At 38.6% G+C, this 20,272-nt stretch overlaps 3 protein-coding genes across 3 annotated transcripts; 2 read left to right on the forward strand and 1 right to left on the reverse strand.

Annotated features, from left to right (window-relative positions):
* The first annotated feature begins 583 nt into the window (after positions 1-583).
* retreg3 (reticulophagy regulator family member 3) lies at positions 584-8,447 on the forward strand. The gene is made up of 10 exons (XM_084925455.1): positions 584-691; positions 916-1,192; positions 2,618-2,724; positions 3,095-3,125; positions 3,238-3,364; positions 4,201-4,285; positions 4,759-4,896; positions 5,237-5,316; positions 5,980-6,112; positions 6,200-8,447. The coding sequence occupies exons 2-10, from the start codon at positions 945-947 to the stop codon at positions 6,745-6,747; spliced, it is 1,497 nt and encodes a 498-aa protein (XP_084781581.1). The 5' UTR covers positions 584-691; positions 916-944; the 3' UTR covers positions 6,748-8,447.
* A 1,188-nt stretch (positions 8,448-9,635) lies between these two features.
* On the forward strand, positions 9,636-13,020 carry psmc3ip (PSMC3 interacting protein). Its single transcript, XM_084925457.1, has 8 exons — positions 9,636-9,669; positions 10,031-10,135; positions 10,226-10,311; positions 10,385-10,496; positions 10,699-10,844; positions 11,656-11,709; positions 11,868-11,927; positions 12,014-13,020. The coding sequence occupies exons 1-8, from the start codon at positions 9,651-9,653 to the stop codon at positions 12,068-12,070; spliced, it is 639 nt and encodes a 212-aa protein (XP_084781583.1). The 5' UTR covers positions 9,636-9,650; the 3' UTR covers positions 12,071-13,020.
* On the reverse strand, positions 12,725-19,299 carry mlx (MAX dimerization protein MLX). Its single transcript, XM_084925456.1, has 8 exons — positions 19,186-19,299; positions 18,226-18,265; positions 17,996-18,085; positions 16,993-17,102; positions 16,811-16,913; positions 16,234-16,333; positions 15,716-15,917; positions 12,725-15,620 (listed from the first exon to the last, which is right to left on the reverse strand). The coding sequence occupies exons 1-8, from the start codon at positions 19,297-19,299 to the stop codon at positions 15,564-15,566; spliced, it is 816 nt and encodes a 271-aa protein (XP_084781582.1). The 3' UTR covers positions 12,725-15,563.
* Positions 19,300-20,272: the final 973 nt, after the last annotated feature.

The following is a 20,272-nucleotide window of genomic DNA, read 5'->3' on the forward strand; positions in this document are numbered from 1 at the left end:
ACAGTCCTCCATCTCTCCCCCTCTGTTATTTTCGTTATTCATCAGCTCTTCAATGTACTCAGCACACTCTTTAGTACAGCTTCCATCTGTAATCACTCTAACCTGCTGCACATCCTTTCATTATAAACATTATATAATAATAATAATAATAATAATGTTCCCCTTGTTTGCATTCATCAATGTCATTATAGAATGTGACCACAAGGGGACAGTGTAGACACGTTTTAAAATGCTTAACTGTAAGCCCACTGTCTATGAGATAAATTACAGTAGCTAAATAAACAGGTATACAGTTAAATTTAGATAATTTAGACAGGGAAGTAAAGTTCTTTTCATAACAAGCAATTTTCATTAATAGGTCGTAAGTAATGAATTGTACGAGATGATATTTTTAATAGGCTTAATCATGATGAATAAAGAGGGAAGAAGTGGGTGGTTGTGGACAGCTTAATCGAAAATGGGTTAGGTTTTTGGTGTGGAAAATTACAGTCGCAATAGCGCTTTCATTTTCAACTTTGCCGACGAAGTGCTTCAAAATAAGCAAAGATGTTCCTACTGCACCTGAATGCCTCATGACGCAGGGCCAAAGTGTATTGTGATTGGGCCGCTGACGGCTCAGAAAAACAGGTGACGCCATATTGTAAGTTCCCCGAATCGAGCGCCGCATTTCTGCAAAAAAAATGACAAAATAGTAAGTGTTAGCTGCTTTTGAAACGTTTATCCATTTGCTTTGATAAAATATTTTATTTTAATATAGTCAAATGTGTGTTGTTAGACCATAATAAAGTGGTTTGGCTGGCGTCATTTGCTTTTAGCTAAAAAATCCGTTAGCATAAATGTTAGTGGAGCGGCGCTGTGGCGCTCCTTATGAAGCTGTTTACATGGTTCCACTTAGCTTAAGTCTTTATTTTACAGGCTTACTTTGTCAGGAGTAGGACGCTGAGATGACTCACACTGGAACAATGCAAGGGGCAGACGTGGGGGATTGCTCTGCTAATCAGAGCGCTGATATCTGCCTTCGAAGTCGTTCATGCTCTAGCGAAAGAGATGGCCAAGTACGAGCTGTCAAAGCTGCTCTCCAGTCCAGGCTGGGGCCCTATGAGCCTGTCCTGACCTACCTGCAGTCTGTCCTGGTCTGGGAAAAACCCTTTCATTGTGTCCTTCTCTACATTGTGATCAACGTTGTGTTCTGGTAAGTTTTAGCTTGTGTTAGTTTGTGAGTCATGTTTCCTCAGTGTCTCTGTGTTACAGTTGCCGCCATGCAGACAACACCAAGAGGCAAGACAGCGTGACTGGAAGCAGATGGTTCTTATACACAATGCAAATATTTTGCCTGTCAGTTCAAGATAAAGCAGCTGGCTGAGTGGCGGTACTATTTTTATGCACACTCTGCAGGGACTTTTCACTCAACTTTAATGCTCCTAACTGTTGCTTTTAATCTTGAAATCTGTGTAATGCTGTGGATTATCTCTACCAATTTTACCAGTGAGCCTGTAAAGGTCAAATCTACAGTTAGTGTCACGGGGATGAGAGGGGAAGTTGTTTCACTATATGAATATGTAAGTATGTTTGAGTGTTTCACTGGGCCAAATTTTGGCTTACTTAGTTGACCTGGGTATTGCTAGATGTACAGGAAGGATCATTGACCTGACACATGGAAAGAAAGCCTGACTGGTGGGCATGTTTGCAGAGTTCTGGCGTTCAGCCTGAATTTGATTAGACCACCAAGCGTTTCAGAACGTTTGTACTGCATCTGCTTTATCTTTGTTTCTGCACACACATAATGGTGCAGGCCATTTTCAGCCCAGAGTGATGCAGCCGTAACCCCAAAGTGACTGAAAGTTAGACATTAACAAGGGCAGCCGCTCTCACAGTAGGACAGGGTTGTCATGATTTTCAACATACAGGTGCCGAATGACAAACTCGTGAAACCACGAGCTGCATTTTCAGTGCTGAGCACTTGTTGTTTTCTCATTTTTCAGTGACCCAACTTTCCATAAACATTTTCACATTGCTTTTGTTACTGTCACTTCTAATTACAGCATTAACCCAAATACTGACACCCCTTGTTCTGCCAGCAAATTCTTTGTTAGGTTAATCTCTAACCGGTGATTGGCAGAATCCTGCAGCATTGTTGTTCACATTACATTTTGGAGTCTTGTGATCTGAAAATGGAGCAGCAGTTGGGATTTAGTTAGGGTTGTGTGCAAGACAGAAAGATGGAAAAAACCCTGAAACCTTATGTATAGTTAGACCACATTTTTTACAATATGAACATCTGTTAGTCTGTTGGATTAATATCATCTAAATGTTTATTGATATAATTGGTATTACAGTAGTGTGTGGAGTTAAAAATAAAAAAAAAACAAAACGGTCAAATACTCTACTTACTGCCAACCTTCTTGTTTAAAATAAATTTGTGTGAGACACCAGAGGGTGGGCTTTCTTTCTTATTCTTACTTTGACAATAATTAATGGAATTTGCTCAGACTGTCTTGCGGTTTAATTAATTTTGCATTAACTTTTTAATTACATTGCTCTGTGATTGTTTATGCCTGTGAAAGCAAGAAATAGATGCACTGTGTTCATGTGTTTTCTGTGGTTTATCCCCTGCCAGGTTCTTCGCTCTGACCTCACTGCGCCTGATATTCCTGTTGGCATCTGGCATGGTTGTACTCGTCTGTCTAGATACCTGGAGAAATAAGATCTGGCCAGAGATTAGAGGTGCTAAATTTTGTCTCAATGTATATTTGTATATTTTAGAGAATACATCATGTTCTGCATTTTCCTTTTTTTCTGCTTCTGGAATGTCATAGATTGTGCAAAATGCAGCCAATTCAATCCCTAATGTACTGTGGCTGTAGCAAATGTACTTTTGTTCCTAGAATAAATATGACATCAGTCAGCAGCCTTGCACTCTGGACTTTGAAAGTGATCTGTATTAGTCATGAAACGGTTCGTCTTTGGCAGTGGTTTTTAAAATCCTGATGACACTGTAGATGAAAGCCAAGCAAATGTCTAAATAATGTATACATAATGTTACACAGTGATATTTAATGTCTCTTAAAATAATGAATGTTCTCTCCCTTTACAGTCAGAAAGCTGGATGAATCAGAAAATGAGAGGTTTGTAGCCACAGTTGTTTGTTTTTTTTATTATTTTTTTATTCTCATATTGCAGCATTAGTTGAATGATAAGGAGTTGATTAAGGAGTTAAATGATTGTGTCCCTGTCTAGCTGGGGTCTGGTGCATCCTGGCACCCTCAGTGTGCCTGAATTGTGCCACCATATTGCTGAGGCCTGGGTCAGTGGAGTGGTTCTCAAATCCAGTATTGTGCAGTACAAGCGTCAAAATCCTGGCACAGTGAGAGCTGCACACAATAACACAATGACTTCATTCTGTATCACAACACCTATTGTATGATTTTTAAGTTATCCCTGTTTGATTTACCTATTATCCTTTTCTAATTTTTTTTCCTTCACTGGTTTATTAACTCGGTCACACTAGAGGAAAAATAGGCGGTTGACCAATGATTGCGCAGAATTTTTTCACATTGGGCGAGCAACTTGTGGTTGAGCATGCAACCTTTGAACATTCAACCATCAACCTCTGGGAGACCATTTTTTAATCACAAGGCGACCTGTTGGGAGGCAACACCCAGTCACAGTCCAAGTTGGACTTATTGGAGTCGCTCGGACAGATTGGCAGAGGCTTGAAGAAAATTGATGTCTAATTTGTAAACACAAACAGTTGGAGTCGGTCTGTAACGATGGACACAACTTATATGTGACGATTATCTTTGCAATAGATCGTTCTAGTCAGCTGGTTGTTTTCTTGTTATATTCCTGTATAACATCAGAGTTACTGAGCAGCTATCTTTGTCCAGTTAAATCACAGTTATTGCTGTTTTATCATTGTCACTTTAAAGACTGCAACTGACTGTGATTTGTCATTGTCCTGCTCGCCATCTTTAAAGTTACCATTTCGAAGAGATTCCACAAGTTCATTGCACGGGGTTGGAATACTTTTGGTCGTGATACGGTCTCCTGTTTTCCCTAGTGTGACTGTAGCTGTGGATAAGTGCACCATGGGCAACACGATATGGTGTTGTTGACTATTTTCTGTTTGTGTGTGTGTTTTTTGTTTGTTTGCTTGTTTTTTGTTTGTTTGTTTTTGTTTTTCCGGCTCTTCTGTGACAGTTTTGCATCCTGACCTGTGGAGTGTTCAGCTGTTTGGCTATCATTGGACGCTACATTCCTGGATTAGTGCTCTCCTACTCTGCTTGTGAGTCCGAGCAGTTTATCCAGTTCTAATTAAAAACCCACGCCTCTTCACAGAACTATGTTGGCAAAGAAACTCTGCCTGACTAGTCTAATTAAAAGTGCATGCGTGGGGAAACCAGATCTGTGGGGGCTCAGTACCGGGGCCTGATCTGTGAGGTGATTAAAATGTGGATGAGGCAGACCAGGCAGGAGTGAAAGAGCCAGGCAGAAAGCTAAGGAGGTCAGACAGAGACCAAGCTAATCTCCTAACCTTCAACCAGTAGGCTGCAAAGCTGGGCAAGGAGGACGTCTGACGTCTGAAACAATCCAAACATCAGCTTGTACTCTACATATTAACCCTCTATTCCCTGTCCCTCAGTTTTTCTTTATCACAAAAAAAGTCAACAGGCTATCTTTCTGTAGTGAAATACTGCACTTTAATAGAAATGTCCCTCTTCTCTATCTTAACTAGTATTCTCTCTGCCCCTCCTCTAGTGTTAGCTACTCTCCTGACTCCTCTGGCAGCCTATCACAAGGTTTTCCAGCATCTTGGCATCAAGCTGGAGCCAGTCCTGCAGCGGCTGGACTTCAGCGTTCGTGGATACATGATGTCAAAGCCCATTGACAATCAGTGTAAGTTGTAAACCAAATTGTATCGTGTATATTTTTACTAGAATTGGCAGCTAACAAATCAGCTGGATTTTATGTAAATTTATTCTTTTGAGATGAAATTGTTGTTAAGACAATTTCCACTCCAGTAAATGAGACCAAAGTGCAAATATCAGAGTAGAGATAGTGATGTAAAGTATTTTTTTTTCTTTGTTTGTTGATTAATCTGTTAATCAGTTCTAATTTTACAAACCATTTTAGCATTTCTAAAACTGGTTGTCCTGCACACTGTGTATTTAACTACTACAGTTAAAATAAGCTGGACTCAGTAATTATTTGTTGTCTTGGTCACTCCACTCTGCAGTCCTACGAAGACCTCTACATGGTGCAGCCTCAGGTGAAGCCAGTGACAGTGAGGAGGAGTTGGCCGCTTTTTGCCCAACAGTAAGGCTGTTGCTGTTTCACTTCTAAAGCTCTTAATATTTTAATCAAACTGTTACTCACTATGCCTGCCTTTCTATTGTTTAAAGTCGGGGACATCATACCTGAAATTTGTCTTCAAATATAGTTTTTGTTTTTGTTCATATTGTGATCTAGTAATTATGTCAACATACACAAAATGCTTCCTAAAGCAGAAGTAAACTTTTATATTTAAAGTGTTCATAATGAGTAATGTGAATTTGTGAAAAAATGTTAGTCTTTACAATTCTATAAACTAAAATTTAAAGTCTGTCCAGGTTTTTTTTTTTTTTTTCTTTAAGTGAACATGAGTTGTTGTTAGTCAACAGTGTTGGTTACAAGGTTATAAAATGAAACGAAAGATGAAACATTCACTGCACCTATTGCTTTTTCAGCACACTGTTAGCTACAGCAGCACGTCAGCACCATTTCCTGTTGTGGTTAGGAACGTCACAAAATGTGCCTGTTTATTTTTGTCTTAATGTGTGTTTGTGGCAAAGCCTGCAGATGGTAAAAGGATGAGAAACAAGCAGAGAGTCAAACTAAGAATGTTTCTCTGTTTATGTCAGAGTCGGAGTTACCAGCTTGACTGCCATCTTAAAAAAATGCACCACAGCACAACCTAAACCATTTCATTTTGTCTCCTAGTTTGATGATGCTGTTGTTGCGAAGGAGCTTGCACTGACCGACTCCGAGCATTCTGATGCTGAGGTTTCTTATACTGACAATGGAACATTTAACCTGTCACGTGGCCAGACCCCACTGACTGAAGGCTCTGAGGGTATGTATGCAAGAAAGACAGATTTTTTACCTCCATTTCCTGGTTAGTTCATGCTTCTGATCTTCTCCCTGTCTGTATTCCGGCCAGATTTTGACAGGCATAGTGATGCTGAAGAATCCTTTGCCCAGGACCTCCCAGACTTCCCCTCCATAAACCCTGATGCCACTCTGATGGATGATGATGATGACACAAGCATTGGACTGCCTAGCCTGGGTCTGTCTGGGCTAGCTAGTCAGCGGGCTTCAGTGCTGGATGTGGAATCTCATCTTGACTCAGACCAAGAGGATCTAGATGCTGAACTTTCTCTTAGCAGCCTGCCACCTGCCTCTAATATCACTGGAGACTTGGCTGGAGTCATTGCCAGCAACATGATCCAGGCAGCAATAGCCGGGGCGCTGCAACCACGGCCTCCTGCTGCCCAATGCAGAGAAGGTCCCCCCAGGGCCGGGGCCCACCGAAGCTATCGCAAGCAGTCCAGCTCTGAGCTAGACACGGACTTGGATGGAGAAGACTTTGAGATGCTGGATCAGTCTGAACTAAACCAGCTGGATCCCTTCGGTGAAGGTGCAGGTTCTAGACGTGGAGAGAGCCAGGGGTCTAACTTCTTGTCTAGCCTGCTTGGTAAACCACAGTAAGGTGTCTGTGTGTGCACAGCTTGAATGTGTGTTGATAAAGTATGAGAATGTGTGTGGGAGATGATTTTAGGTTCCAGCACCCCTGCTCCTGATTAGCATCAGTTTATCACTGTGAAGTATTTCATATTTTCTATCTTTTCAGACTCTCTTTGCTGTAGTTTGAACTTGATCATCCAGAAAACTTTTACTTCGTAGGCTGAGCAATAGATAACACAATAACATACATAAAACACATTCAGACATTAAATATACCAGCATTATTGAGCCTTTTTGCAGTCTTGTAACTTTACACACCACTCAGTTACAAGGTACAAGTACTTGTTGACTTCAAATGAAAGCCAGAGGCCATCAGATCTTTTCTACACCGAGGTCTAGACATACAGGGCTATTAACAAAGGACCAAATGTGACATTCCTCTTGGTTGAGCTGAGCCATGTTTTAGTACTGATATTGTGCAACAGCCTTTTTATATAAAAGCTTATTTAGGCATTGCAGTATTTGGATGTATCAGCCCTTCAATAAGTAGTAGCTCATGTTCATGTTGATACTCGGCTGTCTTTAACACGATCTGATGGAAGAGGATTAATTTAATGGTGCACCATCGAATTCATTTAGAGAATCATTTAGACAATTTAAACACTTGACAGTAGTTGCATATTTAGACAGTAATTGTGTTTTTCAATGAAGGTGAATGATATCTGGATAAAGTTCAACATTTTCTATTTTCTTTTTCTCTTGACTAACAGGAACGCATTCAAAGTTTATTTTGTCACAATAGTCTTATGTGGCCCAGAGTAGCTCTGTTACATTTGTGTTAATGAATTTGTTCCTCACATAAGAACATGCTTCTTTTTCGCGTGTGAGTAATTTCTGATTTATTTTTTTTTCCATTTTCCTGCCCTTTAAAATGGCTCAATTACCTTGTGTGCATGTTAAATACCTGGAATGAGCCCTCGGTTTGTTTGCGATTCAGTTTTTTGTTTGTTTTTGTTTTGTTTTTTAAAGAAAAATTTAAAATAGTCTCTTTATGTCTTACCACTCTTGTTTTCTATCTGGTTGACCTTCAAACTGACCTTTTTTTTTTTTTTTTTTTAAGAGAGAAAATTATATTCTCAAGGCTCTTTTACAATCTTAATAGGCGACCTTGTTTACATAAAGTTTGGATAGGAAGTTAACCTCATATCTTTTTTAAGTGTTATTTTATAGTGGCTTTTGCTGGTCGGCCTGATTTCCTATACATGGACAAACCATGTCTGTACGTTTTAGAGTGGAAATGGCACTTGAAATTTCCATGAGCCACAAGTGAGATTTACTGAAATGCACATATGAAAAGTTAAAATGCTGGTTGTTTAATAGAGGAAAAAAACATCACTGTTTTCAATTGTGTTATTTTGAGAAGAAAATCGTAGCTGCAATTTTAGCACAGTATGGAAAAAAATCTGCTGGATTCAGAATTTAAATAGAACAATGTAAACTGATGGGAAATTGCAGAAAATAAATGTTACTAAATTAGTTGGACTTGGTTTGACCATATCAGTTAACAAGAATGTTTCTGTAGGCTGTTCTATGAGAAGTCCTCATCATGAGGGATTTGTAGGCTGTTTGTAATGTAATGTGCATAGTAGTGTATTTCCTTCTGTGTAACTGGTTTTGATATGTTTTGATGTGCAAATCATATTAAATAAAATGTTTGCAATTAACTGTCTCTCTGTTTATCAAAGGTGCTCTTAAGGCAATTCAAATGTACTTCATTTAATACCGAAAAGCTCTGAAACAACTAGAAAACCAGTCACGGCCTAATTTGACATTTGTGTTTTATTCCGTTTTAAAAGGATCATCATAGCTGTGGACTTTAAAGAGCTGCAAGGGAATTTGATTTCTCTAAAGCAGTGTTTGGATAATAAAAACATTTTGTGTCACATTTGGTCACATGTCAAAGGTGTCCTGTTGGCCATTTAAAGTACAGTTGACTCATTGCCATTGTGGTCATAAGGTGATAGACATGGTCACCAACAATACACAGGTTGGCTGTGGCATTTAAACAATGCTCAGCATTAAGCAGCCCAAACTATGCCTAGAAAATATGCCACACACGATTTCACCACCAGCACCAACATTTGTTTTAATGTTTAGATCAAAATCTGATCCTACCATCTGAATGTTACAGCAGAAATTGAGACCCACCAGACCAGGCAACGTTTTTCTAACCTTTTAATTTTGATGAGATACCCAGTAAGAATTTCTTCTGTAGCCCATCTTTCTTCAAAGTTCAACATTTAGAGATGCTCTTCTGCATATCTTGTTTATTGCACCCTGGTCATTCTCCTCTGACATTAATGAGACATTTTCACCCAGAGAACTGCAGCAACTCTTTTCTCATCATTCTCAGTAAACCCCAAAATATGGTTGTGAGGGAAAATTCCAGTAGGTCAGCAGTGTCTAAGATTCTCAGACCAACAACCATGCCACGTTCAAAGTCATCCAAGTCTCCTCCCTCCCCCCATTGTGATGCTTTGTTTGAACGTCAGCAGGTGAGGTGTACCTAATGAAGTGGCCGGTTAGGTATATCTTGTTTTGGACTTTGAATTGACTGCTTCTGAGAGCAGCCAAATTAAAAGAGGTGTCACTCTAATTTTTGGGGGATATCGCTAACGACATGGAATGAAGAAGGAGATAAAGTTCTACTAAACATAAAATAATTTAAGTAAAAGAACCATTGAGATACTTTCAACCTGTCATACTTAATAACTTTTGGGGCAGAATTAACAGAGGGGCGTTCAAACGCGAAGGCAGAAGACGGATTTTGTGCTGGTGTGTTGCGTCTTTTAGCATGAACGATCTTTTCCGTGACGTACGTTTTGCGCGAAACTCGGATCTGGAAAGCTAAAGTGGAGTAGTTGGAAATGAGTAAAAAAGATAACGGTAGGTAAAAAGTTTATATTCTAGGCTATAACAAGTTAGATGGCTTGTCAGTCGCCTGCACTGAGCGAACGACGATTGTTAAAAGTCACAGATAAAAGGAAACGTTTAGCCAAACGGCTACAAGCTAGCGTTAGCTGAGACGAGCTCCGTGTTTTTATTCTTCTTCCACTTTTCCAAACGATATACTTGTTTTAAGGAGGGGAATCATATTTATATTAAAATAGATTAGGATGATGATTGTGGCCAGCGATATTACCCTATTAGATACTAACATAACCATGAAAATCTACTTCTAGTATAAGTTATTATGGTAAGTTTAGATAAACGTTAAACGAGCTGATTGTCCTGCTGTCATTCACAGGGGCGGGCCTCATCCTTGCCTACCTAAATGAGAAGAACCGGCCCTATAGCGCTCAGGATGTCTTCTCTAATTTACAAAAGCAACATGGGCTGGGCAAAACGGCGAGTTTAACACTTCAATGACACAATTACAAAATTAACCTGTTTTTCATAGCCTACAACTAAGTGTTTTTTACACATTTCTTCCAACAGGCAGTGGTCAAAGCCATGGAGCTGCTGGCCCTGGAAGGCAAGATAAAGGAGAAAATATATGGCAAGCAAAAGATTTATTTTGCTGACCAGGTTAGTCTGTTTGTCTGGAATATTATGCAGATATAATTTATAAGTAACTGAAATAACTCAATCTGTCCCACAGGCTCAGTTCAAAGATGTGAACGATGCAGACCTGAAGGCAATGGACCATCAGATCTCAGAGCTCAGTGAAGAGGTGCAATCCCTTACCCAGAGCTGCAGACAGCTAGATGCAGGTGAAATTTTCTGCTAATCACTGACACTATCTTCTCAGATTTTGCGCACTGTTAAGCCACAAGATGTAGCTGTTTGATACAGTAAACGGTTTACGATGAGGCTTGTCCCCACTTCTCTTTTCTCTACACGTGTTGTTTTTGTTCTACTGCATATGTTTGAAAGGGGATGTTCTGTAAATTTGTGTGAAATCTGTGATGACAGAACTGAAGGAGCTAAACAGCTCCCTTACAACAGAGGAAATGGTGTCAGAGATCCAGGAGCTAAAAGCAGAGTGTTCTGGGTACAGAGCCCGACTGGAGAAGATAAAGTCGGCATCAAATCACATCACGCCAGAAGAGAAGGACAAGGTGAGGAATCCACCAGGGATCTGTCCTATGGTCTCTCTTATTTATAAATGCTGTGAAAAAGTATTTCCCCCTTACCGACTTTTTTTTTTTTTGCATATTTGTCATATTCACACGTTTCAGTAAATTTTTAATTATGGAACTAGGCTATGTCATCGCACCCATTTGCCAATGAATCCCCATCTCACTGTCCCTTCTCCCTGTTTGAGTACCATGGTCTACAGCCTTCAGTTGTCCTCTGTCTTCCACAGTGTCATATAAAAATCTTAATGACTCATGAGTCAACTGTGCATATACTGTTCAGTAGGTATCTGAGAGTATACCTTGGATGGGGCTGGGTTTTTTTTCCTAGAGAGTAGGGTACTGCTCCCATGTGGCTGTTTAACATCTAATTTCACTGTAGATCAGCTTGTTAGTCTCGGTAATGGTAATGGTGGCGGCATAGTGCTGCATTCACATCATCTAGTGGAGCCTCTCAGGGTACTTCACGTAGTCTTGGTAACGGAGGATCCAGCTTGCCATGATCTCTTGCACTCAACAATCCTTCTTCTGGCGCACTTGGGGCTTGGTACCCAATCTCTGGTGGGGGTGATAATGATATCTCCCCCCCAACCTGTCGTACTGGCTCCCCCTTGCCATAGCATTTTTTGTACCTCATCAATCTCTAACTGTGAGAGCAGTCCCTTCTTCCGAACGTTGGACCTGCAATGTGGATGTTGGGTATCGAACTTGCCACTCCTGCTCCAAAGGTGTGTAACCTTACCACTACGCTATCCAGCTGCTTATATATATTATTATTATTTTTAATTTGCAGGTTTATAAAGAACGAGATCTCTACGTTAAAGAGTGGAAAAAGAGGAAGAGACTGGTAATCTTTTTCACTTAAGTTCCTTTTTGTATTCGTAGCTCATATGTTTCGTATTGCATGCCATGTATTTAAAAAATGCAGTACAATCCCTTTCATTAGTGTGAGTGAAACTGCATATGGATATGTTATTAAAGTGTTTGGCACCTTGTTTGTGTTAGGCTTCAGACATGACAAATGCAATCCTCGAGGGTTATCCAAAGAGCAAAAAGGAGTTCCTGGTGAGTTTAAGACACTAAAAAAAAAATCCTTTTTAAGAATAAAATAAAGTTCTTGCTATTACCTGCAATATTCTGCTTCCTCACAGGAAGAAGTTGGAGTGGAGACTGATGAGGACTGTAAAGTAGTTCCTCCAAATACTTGAACAAGAAAGTTCTTTTACAGTCACCTTGCCACTAATCTAAGCAAATGGATTACACAGGAAAGCAATCTGAAGCCCAGAGAATACTTTATTTATGGCCCCTTTTTTTGAATAAATAGTTCAACTTTAATAAATGCTTTAATTGAAAAAAAGTTCATAACTGAAAGTATGTTTTTATAAAAAACTGCTTTGTTGCTTGAGAAACTCTTAAGACTTTCACATCAATTGACAACACAGTCATGCTCTTCACCTCAAAGGCAACGCTGGTTTAAATTTTCCCTTTTAAACCAATTTAACCAATCCTGAGCTCTCCAGTGAAAATGTCAAGGCTTTATTTAAATGTTTAAAATCTATACATTGTTGTCCTTGTTCAACTCCATCTTGCTTTTATTTTCTGAAAGCATAAATTAAAATGTATAATGTATATATCTATATTTTTGAATTACAGTTGTACTGTTTTCTACTTATTAAATGTTCAAGACCATAAATTCTGATGCTGAAGCGCCACAATTGTTTTAGTTTAATTCTTGTGAAGCATAAATAAAATAAGTTACATTAGCTGCACAGTTGGGAACCACTGCCTAGCTTTATGAGTTTTCCTGTTATTGTTATGCACAGACGCTTCATTTCCACATAATTTGGATGACAAAAAAAAAAAAAACCCTCAGTGGCCACTTTATTAGGCAAACCTATGAAATTGAATACAATCAAATACATAGTGTTCTCTCAGAGGTACAGATTTAAAACCTATTTTAAATATTCAACCTCCTTGGATTGTCAATTAAAAACGTCAACATTCAACACCACAGCAAACTACAACACTAACAGCTGTACATTAATGCATAGATGACACCCATCTGCTGGTGTACATTTAAAGAAAGAAAAAAACTTTATAAAGCAGAATTTAAGGCTCAGATTTCAGACTGGATTTTACAGGGGGGGGGGGGGGGGGGGGGTAACTAAAAGTGGCCACTGAGTGTACATGGCTTTTATAACAGAATTATTAATACACTTGAAACGACTTAAGCCAGTTACAAAAACAAAAAAAACATTTCCATGAATACAGCTAACACACGAAAGGATGTTTATAGAAACAACAAAAAACCTTCATTAAAATGAGCTGTCACCTACTTGAAATTCACTCATTATAATTCAGCACACAGCAGCTGTAAATCTCAACACACAGCATGAACTTGGCTGGTGCAGTTCAAAGGGACAGTTTTTTGGTGGAAAAAAAAAAAGAAGCAGGTTCTGGCTGACACACAACATGGCATGAACTGCATCTTAGCCACTGAGAACCACTGATAACAAAAGTAAACAATGTTCATTCTGCTGGAATTGGACCAACTGAAGCTGAAATTTTAAGCTTTTTGAGTAAAGGAAAATCTGAAAGTTGCAGAAAGATCACCACACACATTGCTTCATAGTGTGATGTAGCTCAATTATGAGACAGAATACTCATTACTTTTCCTGCCATTGAAGCCAAATTGAATTGAAATACGCCAACTATAAAATGTTAAATGGCACACTGTAAAGAGATTTAAATTTATACATACAATAATTTGACATTTCAGCACTTTATCAGCTTGTCACAGCTCCATTTATGTACATCTCGAAATGTGTTGGATTAGAAGCCAAATCCCAGTGATAAATTGTTGAGACCTCATATAGCATTTCCTGATAACACACTTAGCAATGATTGTTACTCTGCAGTAGTTTCCATTATCTGCTACAGCTGAGGAGTGGCTCAGTGTTCGTCCACTGAAGCTGAAACAGCTCCTTTGGTTCAGCATTAAGCTACAAAGTCATGCTTGATGTGACAGAGGGGAATGTGTAGGCTCATGAGTTCCCTCCCCCCCTTTTCTCTCTGTTGATTATTTTAAAAGGCGCCATAAACTTTACCATCAGTTCACTCAACCTGTAAGAAGAGTTTTCGCTATTAAGATCTAATCTCCCCTCCTTATGTTTTTTATCTCAGTGTGGGCAACTATGGCTACTGCAGATGGTGATTACCATTAGTTAAACACAATATTTTTGCCTGCCTAACACATTGAAAACTGCACTTTCAGCGACTTCTGTACTGCTGGGTTCCCAAATCAAATAACAATCAGAAGATCCTGAAATACACTCAGTTAAACATGTATGTACATTTCAAAGCTTAAAGTGATTTGCATTAAACTTATATCTGCTCATTCCAATGCCACCTTTCACTAGGGCTGGGTATCGATTCAATTCTGATTCACAAGGTCCTGAATCGATTCGATCCACGATTCGATTTAATTCGATTCGATTCAATTCGATTTGAATCTTCTGACTTTTGACAGTCAGAAATATTATAATTCAGATCAGTACATTTACATATTTTTGTATCTATAAAAAGGAAGCTGACACACGCAAGACTTTATCAAAGGTGTGAGCGTCACAGCAGATGCCTTTGTGTCAAAGTAGCTGAGGATAAAACACAGAAAAACATGAAGGTGATTTTACTGGCCTGGGATTTTATAAAAAATATTCTGCAGTACATCAAAAACGAAAGAAAACCATTAATCAACATATGAACATTACCTCTGACGTTACAGCGGTTTTATTAGAGACACGGTTAAGCGTTTTGCATTTTGTATAATTTTAAAAAGTTTAAATTGGTTCAGTATTGAACGGCAGAAATTAGGTTTTCTTTTCGGAAGAATGTAAAAGGGAAAAAAAACAGCGGCCGACAGCGCTGTAAACAACGGTAGACTTGTGCGTAACAAGCAAGCGAATATTGAAGAAAAAAGATCTTTAGACGGGAAACTGTTCTTGAAGTACAGAGAGAGAGAGAGAGCTGTGCATTGTGTTGGAAGCAAAACAGTAAAAGTCAGAGTGAATTCATGACGATGTTTATGTGAAGCGTAGTTTGGATCTTCTTTTGCTGCTGGTTCGGTCAATATTGTTTGGAGAGAGATCAAACTAACAGCTTTAGAATCAGCGCAAAAAGGGTGTGAACACAAAGCGCGGACCCGCCGACAGATCAGAATCAGCGAGCTGTCGGCTTTCAGCCCCGACTGTGAGAAAGGCGACATCTAACTGATTCTGATCCGCAGGTTGCGCTGTGTGTCTAAGTCTTTGTGCAGAATCCGTGTTCCTGCTCTCATTTACTGTCTTAGCTGTTTGGTGGTTGTTGAAATTTTGTGAGATTTCACCAGAGATTCTGGCATTTCGGGCAAAATAAATTTATATTAAAAAAATCGATTCAGGATTTTAATGAATCGATTTTACGTTATCCAAGCCAGAATCGATTTTAATCGATAAATCGATTATAAAAACCCACCCCTACCTTTCACCTCTGCCACATGTGATGAGGTAATCAAATTGCAGCCAGGGAGTCACTGATGAGGTCAAAGTGAGTGTAAATACTGTGGCATAGCTTGAGGCTGATCAACATTTTTTTTTTTACTCTTAGAGGCCAGAGTAAGCTCAAAAAGTCAATTTTTGGGAGTTAACCAGAGGCCAGGTGCAGTCAGTAAAGCTGACCGTTGAGCTGCCGCAGCACTCCAATAACAAACTCCCGCAGCGTCTAGGAAAGAACATAAGCAGAAAACAAATTATAAATATCTCAACATAAACACAAAATAATAAAGTTCTCATGGGTTTTTTAAACATACTCCTTACCTGTGGCTTGCAGTGTTCCTCAATCCAACTGAAAACACAGGCTGAAAGTTCTTGGAAGCTGCTCACTGAAACAGAGTTGCTGAAAGATTGAAACAGGGAGTCCATGATGCTCTGAAAGATGTTGAACTTGACCTGGTCCGACACCTGATCCTCTCCCTGCTGTGGGTTGTTCTGGTGAGCCTTCACTATGTGCTCATAGTTCCTATTAAAACATAAAAAAAAAAAAAGGGGGGGGGGTAATATAATTTCATAAACAATGAATTTGAGTCATTCTTTTGACAACATGGATAAAAGCACACATCAATGCATTCCCTACTGCATTGTTTTCTTTCTTTGCCCCCAGACCAGCATTCTTTTTACAATCTGTCTTTCCATCTGGATGGAGAAAAGATGTGACTTGCACACAGTGCAGGTATGTTGAGAGGATTTAGAGAAGTCTCAGATCGCCAAAAAAAGAAGGCCTGTGAAGTACACAATGTGGAAAAAGCAGTTTGGCTTATGAATTTTAAACCACTCACGTTTTCATAATCTTAAGCGCCATCACTTCTTTTCTTAGGACAGAAACTTCCTCCTCTTGCTTCTTCTTTTCTTTGTGAAGGAAATGGATGTAGTCAATTGCTAAAAAAAAAAAAAAAAAAAAAAAAAAAAAAAACACACAACAACAACCAAAAAATCGTCAGTCGGGGATTTCTGCCTTATACACAAGTTTTAGGTACGCTGTTGAAAGTTAACCTTTATACTGAGGGTGTTGGTACTGTTACTTCCCCTTTTGTTGGGTAAAGGAGCCCCTGCAAGACAGGAAATATCTGTTCTTCCTTGAACTTAGTCTATCGTCTCTTTTTATTGTTAAATGTGGCCAAGTGAGATGTAACTGTGAAAAGCTAGCACCATACAAAACAAGTTCAGTACAAAGCACTCTATTGTTTTCCATAGCACATAAACTAGGATAGAAAATTGCTCTTTTCTTATCAAGATGTCAGATGTATTAATTAATATATAGATTATCTACAACTAAATCTGAAGTCAAGGTTACTCAGCAGAGGCAGTCCAAGTTTGTCCAAATGTTAACAAAGGTTATGTTTGACCACATCTTACTTTTTTGCAGAATAGTAGCCTTGCTGATCTTCTGTGCTCCCACCGCAAATTCAGACTGCTGCTGGCAGGTTGGAACAATTGACTGGAGGTCATCATATCCTTTCTAATGTTAAAAGAGAGCAACTAGTAACTACTGAAAAAAGTTAAAGCAAATCTCCAAATTTCAAGATATGAGTCCTTACTTTAATAGCATCTCTGCGCTTCTGCTCAGCTTGTGTGTGTGCTTGTCTCCGACGATCTTTATACGAGTCCTTATATGATGTTTCATGCCTGTAGTCGCTGTCTTCATCATCTATGTGGGAATAGATTAATACTCATTAATGAACAAATAAAAATCTGAACCATGACATTAGCAGTGTTTTTGTTAGCCAACTTACAAAATGCTGAGGTAGCTATTTTTAAAAAGTTGATCAAATCAATTCATAACTGTACAAGATTATTAACCCTGGAGTCATTCCTGTGTTGGCACTCATTTCACACATATAGGCAACACTCATTGTTTTTCATCAGTATGAATTACTGTGATGCACTTAATTTACAAAGTAAATTATTATTTAACATCTCATAAAACCCTCAAAGAATTTAAGAAAATATTGTAAAATACGAAACACATGTTTCCATAATTAAACATGGAATGATACAGGAAATATTTTCTACCTCACACAGCAATCCCTGTGTTTGGGAAGTAAGAAAATTGTATGTATAAAGCAGTCACAAAACACTGTACAGCAAAATAGAGTAAAATAAATATGAAAATTAACTGCTGGAATAGCAATACAAAAAAATATTTAGATCTTTATTTATATTTATTCAAACTGTGTTTTTGTTTTTTAAGACATATTTCAGGGCCATGTTTACTGTTTTGTTACTGTAACATACATTTTCTAACTTCTGGAATAAATAAAAATAAAAGCTTTAGAGCTAAGCTTAATATATATTTTTTATTAATCACAAGCAAGAGAGATTTTTCCTTTTGTACAAATCATGGAGAAATATAAGCAAAGCTGTCTCTATGTCTCATTGTATTTCGCTTTTACACTAAATAAACAAAAATGAAACTTTTTTTTTATAAATATCTGACTGGCTCAGGCTACAACAACCAAACAAGTAAACAATTAACCTACACTACAATTACATTACTAGTATCAAACTATCACATAAATATACAACATTCAAACCCAGTACCTGTATTTGGCACTGAAGAGGCACTTGTTGAGCCGATACTGTTGGCCCGGGACACTACAGTACCCTTTCTGATTGCTTCAGAGATATAACCTAGACAACAAGACAGCAGTGATCAAACAACTCACAACAAAATCAAAACATATTTTGATATACAGCAATAATCGGTATCATGTGAGAGATTAGATTACACTGGTGATCAAGTACAACACAAGAACTGACTGAATACTCACTGTTGTCAAAGCCACCATCGCTGAAAGCACCATCGGATGTCTGCCGAGCCATCACGACAGAGCAGAAGATAGAAAAAGGCAAAAAAAAATAAGAGGCTGTGCAGCTAATGACAAGGGAAAACGCTGTGCTGCCCTACATTTGTTTGACAAAAGAGCAATAGCCAGCCAGTTAAGCCCCCACTGAGCATTGCCCTGATTTGTCCAATTCAGGAAAACAGGTGGGTAAAAAGCTGTAGAAAATAAGAGCCTTCATCACAGAACTATTGTTTGATGTAGGGCACAGCTGTCTAATTTGTGGTTTCCAAAGTCTCAAAAGCTCAGGAGGGGAAAAAACGAATATATGTTAAGTTTAAACAATAGATCCTACTACATGTTTACTTACGTACTGTAAAATTACTATACCCGATTTATTTTAGAGACATATTTTTTAAAATGGGGGCCCTGAACACGTGTTGATTATTATTATTTATTTTCTTTATTTTATATCCACAGACTCCATATTAAGGAGTCGGTGGAACGAAGACAATTTCAATTTCTGTGGTTTGGTAATTAATTATATATAGTATATAGTAGCCTATCAGACAAGGTAATGTGAGCTCACAAACACTGATGCTGCACTGTAGATTTGCAAGAAACAAGCAGCTACTCTGACCTTTTTTCTTTTATTTAACTTTGCGTGTGTAGGTGAAGACATGTTGTATACACCATAGGGGGAACAATGGCTGCTTTGTTTACATAAGTAGACAATTGCCTAGCTAACCAATACAGCTTTCTAACGTTATCAAAACCTCGGAAGCTAACGTTAGTTAGCCACGGAGCTAACAAACCGTGTACTCCCTGCACTTTACTAAAGCTTAAACTTTAAGACAGCACAGCCTTTGCCATTTGCCAGTGCTGCCATACGCCTAACACATGAGTCATTTGAAACCAAAAAAGAGGTTTCTGATAGCAGTTACTCACTTTCCACTGGTCCTCTGGAGATGTTGTCGGGTCCGTCATTTTGGAACGCGACGAATTTCTTCTTCTGTGCACCATGGTAGTGAATTGTATCTGTTCTTGAAAACGCCACCCCATGGTTTGGAAGTAATACTGCAGTGACTGACCGCATAAAATGTAGGTTTTATGTCACAGAAAGACTGTATTGAAAAGAAAAGAAAAAACAAACAAAGAGAAGGCGTACATAGTAAGAGAGGAAAACTAAAATATTTTTTTATCAGTTCTTTGTCTCTTAAACACTTAAATAAATCTGCTTTCTTTCAACTGCTCTCTAATCTTGTTCATCATGGCCAGTGAAAATCTTAGCATCTTCAACTCTGCCACCTCCAGGTCTGCGTATCTCTTTTTTTAGCGATAACATTTCCTATCTCATTTTTGCAGCTATCTTCCTGTCACAAATCACCCCTGAAACTCGTGTCAGTCGTCTCCATGCATGCATTCTCTTCTTCAGGTATCTTGTGTACCTACTGTTGCTTTACATGAAAAACTCCAAGTATTTAAACTCACTTTACTTCAATACCTCTGCTCCACCGTTACACCTGTAAGTAAATGATTAGCTTTATCCTTTTGATGATTTTTCCCCAGCATTTCCCTGATGTCTAAACACCTCTCCAATCTTCTCTTTTGATCTTTTCTTTTCACTCAGCTGATAACACTGTTGCCTTCCCGTGAGTCTCAGAAAGCTTTGAAAATGAATATCCTGTTACATCAGAGCTAATAATTTTCACTTTCTCGAAGAAATGCATCTGTGATAAACGTATTATTCTTTTCCTCAATAGAAATCATTTGTATACACAAAAACTTCTTAAATTACTGAGCCAACGAAAGGCTCAGTAATTTAAGTAATTCCCACTGGATAGATCTCACTAGATGCAGTAGTCATCTTCACCCACAGAGGGGTGTTGTTTGACAATTCTTGTCATGCTGAAACCACCTTTACCTGTCTGGATTAAACCACCACATGAAGGGAAAATACCAAAACAAATGTAACCTTTGACTCATGTCAAGCTGACATCAGTAAAATGACTAAATCTAGTACAAAAAGGTGGTT

The sequence above is a fragment of the Perissodus microlepis genome, chromosome 4 (assembly GCF_051167445.1).
Source record: "Perissodus microlepis isolate ML-2025 ecotype Zambia chromosome 4, ASM5116744v1, whole genome shotgun sequence".
NCBI classification, from domain to species: Eukaryota; Metazoa; Chordata; class Actinopteri; order Cichliformes; family Cichlidae; genus Perissodus; species Perissodus microlepis.

Bases quoted from the DNA above. Each gene is read 5' to 3' on its own strand.
- retreg3 (XM_084925455.1), top strand. From the start codon at position 945: ATGACTCACACTGGAACAATGCAAGGGGCAGACGTGGGGGATTGCTCT. The intron at 3,126-3,237 runs GTTTGTAGCCAC...GTCCCTGTCTAG, and splicing joins GATGAATCAGAAAATGAGAG to CTGGGGTCTGGTGCATCCTG. The intron at 3,365-4,200 runs GTGAGAGCTGCA...CTTCTGTGACAG, and splicing joins AGCGTCAAAATCCTGGCACA to TTTTGCATCCTGACCTGTGG.
- psmc3ip (XM_084925457.1), top strand. The intron at 10,312-10,384 runs GTTAGTCTGTTT...TCTGTCCCACAG, and splicing joins AGATTTATTTTGCTGACCAG to GCTCAGTTCAAAGATGTGAA. The intron at 10,845-11,655 runs GTGAGGAATCCA...TTTAATTTGCAG, and splicing joins CGCCAGAAGAGAAGGACAAG to GTTTATAAAGAACGAGATCT.
- mlx (XM_084925456.1), bottom strand. From the start codon at position 19,299: ATGGGGTGGCGTTTTCAAGAACAGATACAATTCACTACCATGGTGCAC. The intron at 17,103-17,995 runs GTACTGGGTTTG...ATTCCCACATAG, and splicing joins CTCTTCAGTGCCAAATACAG to ATGATGAAGACAGCGACTAC. The intron at 15,918-16,233 runs GTGAGTGGTTTA...ATGTTTTAATAG, and splicing joins GCGCTTAAGATTATGAAAAC to GAACTATGAGCACATAGTGA.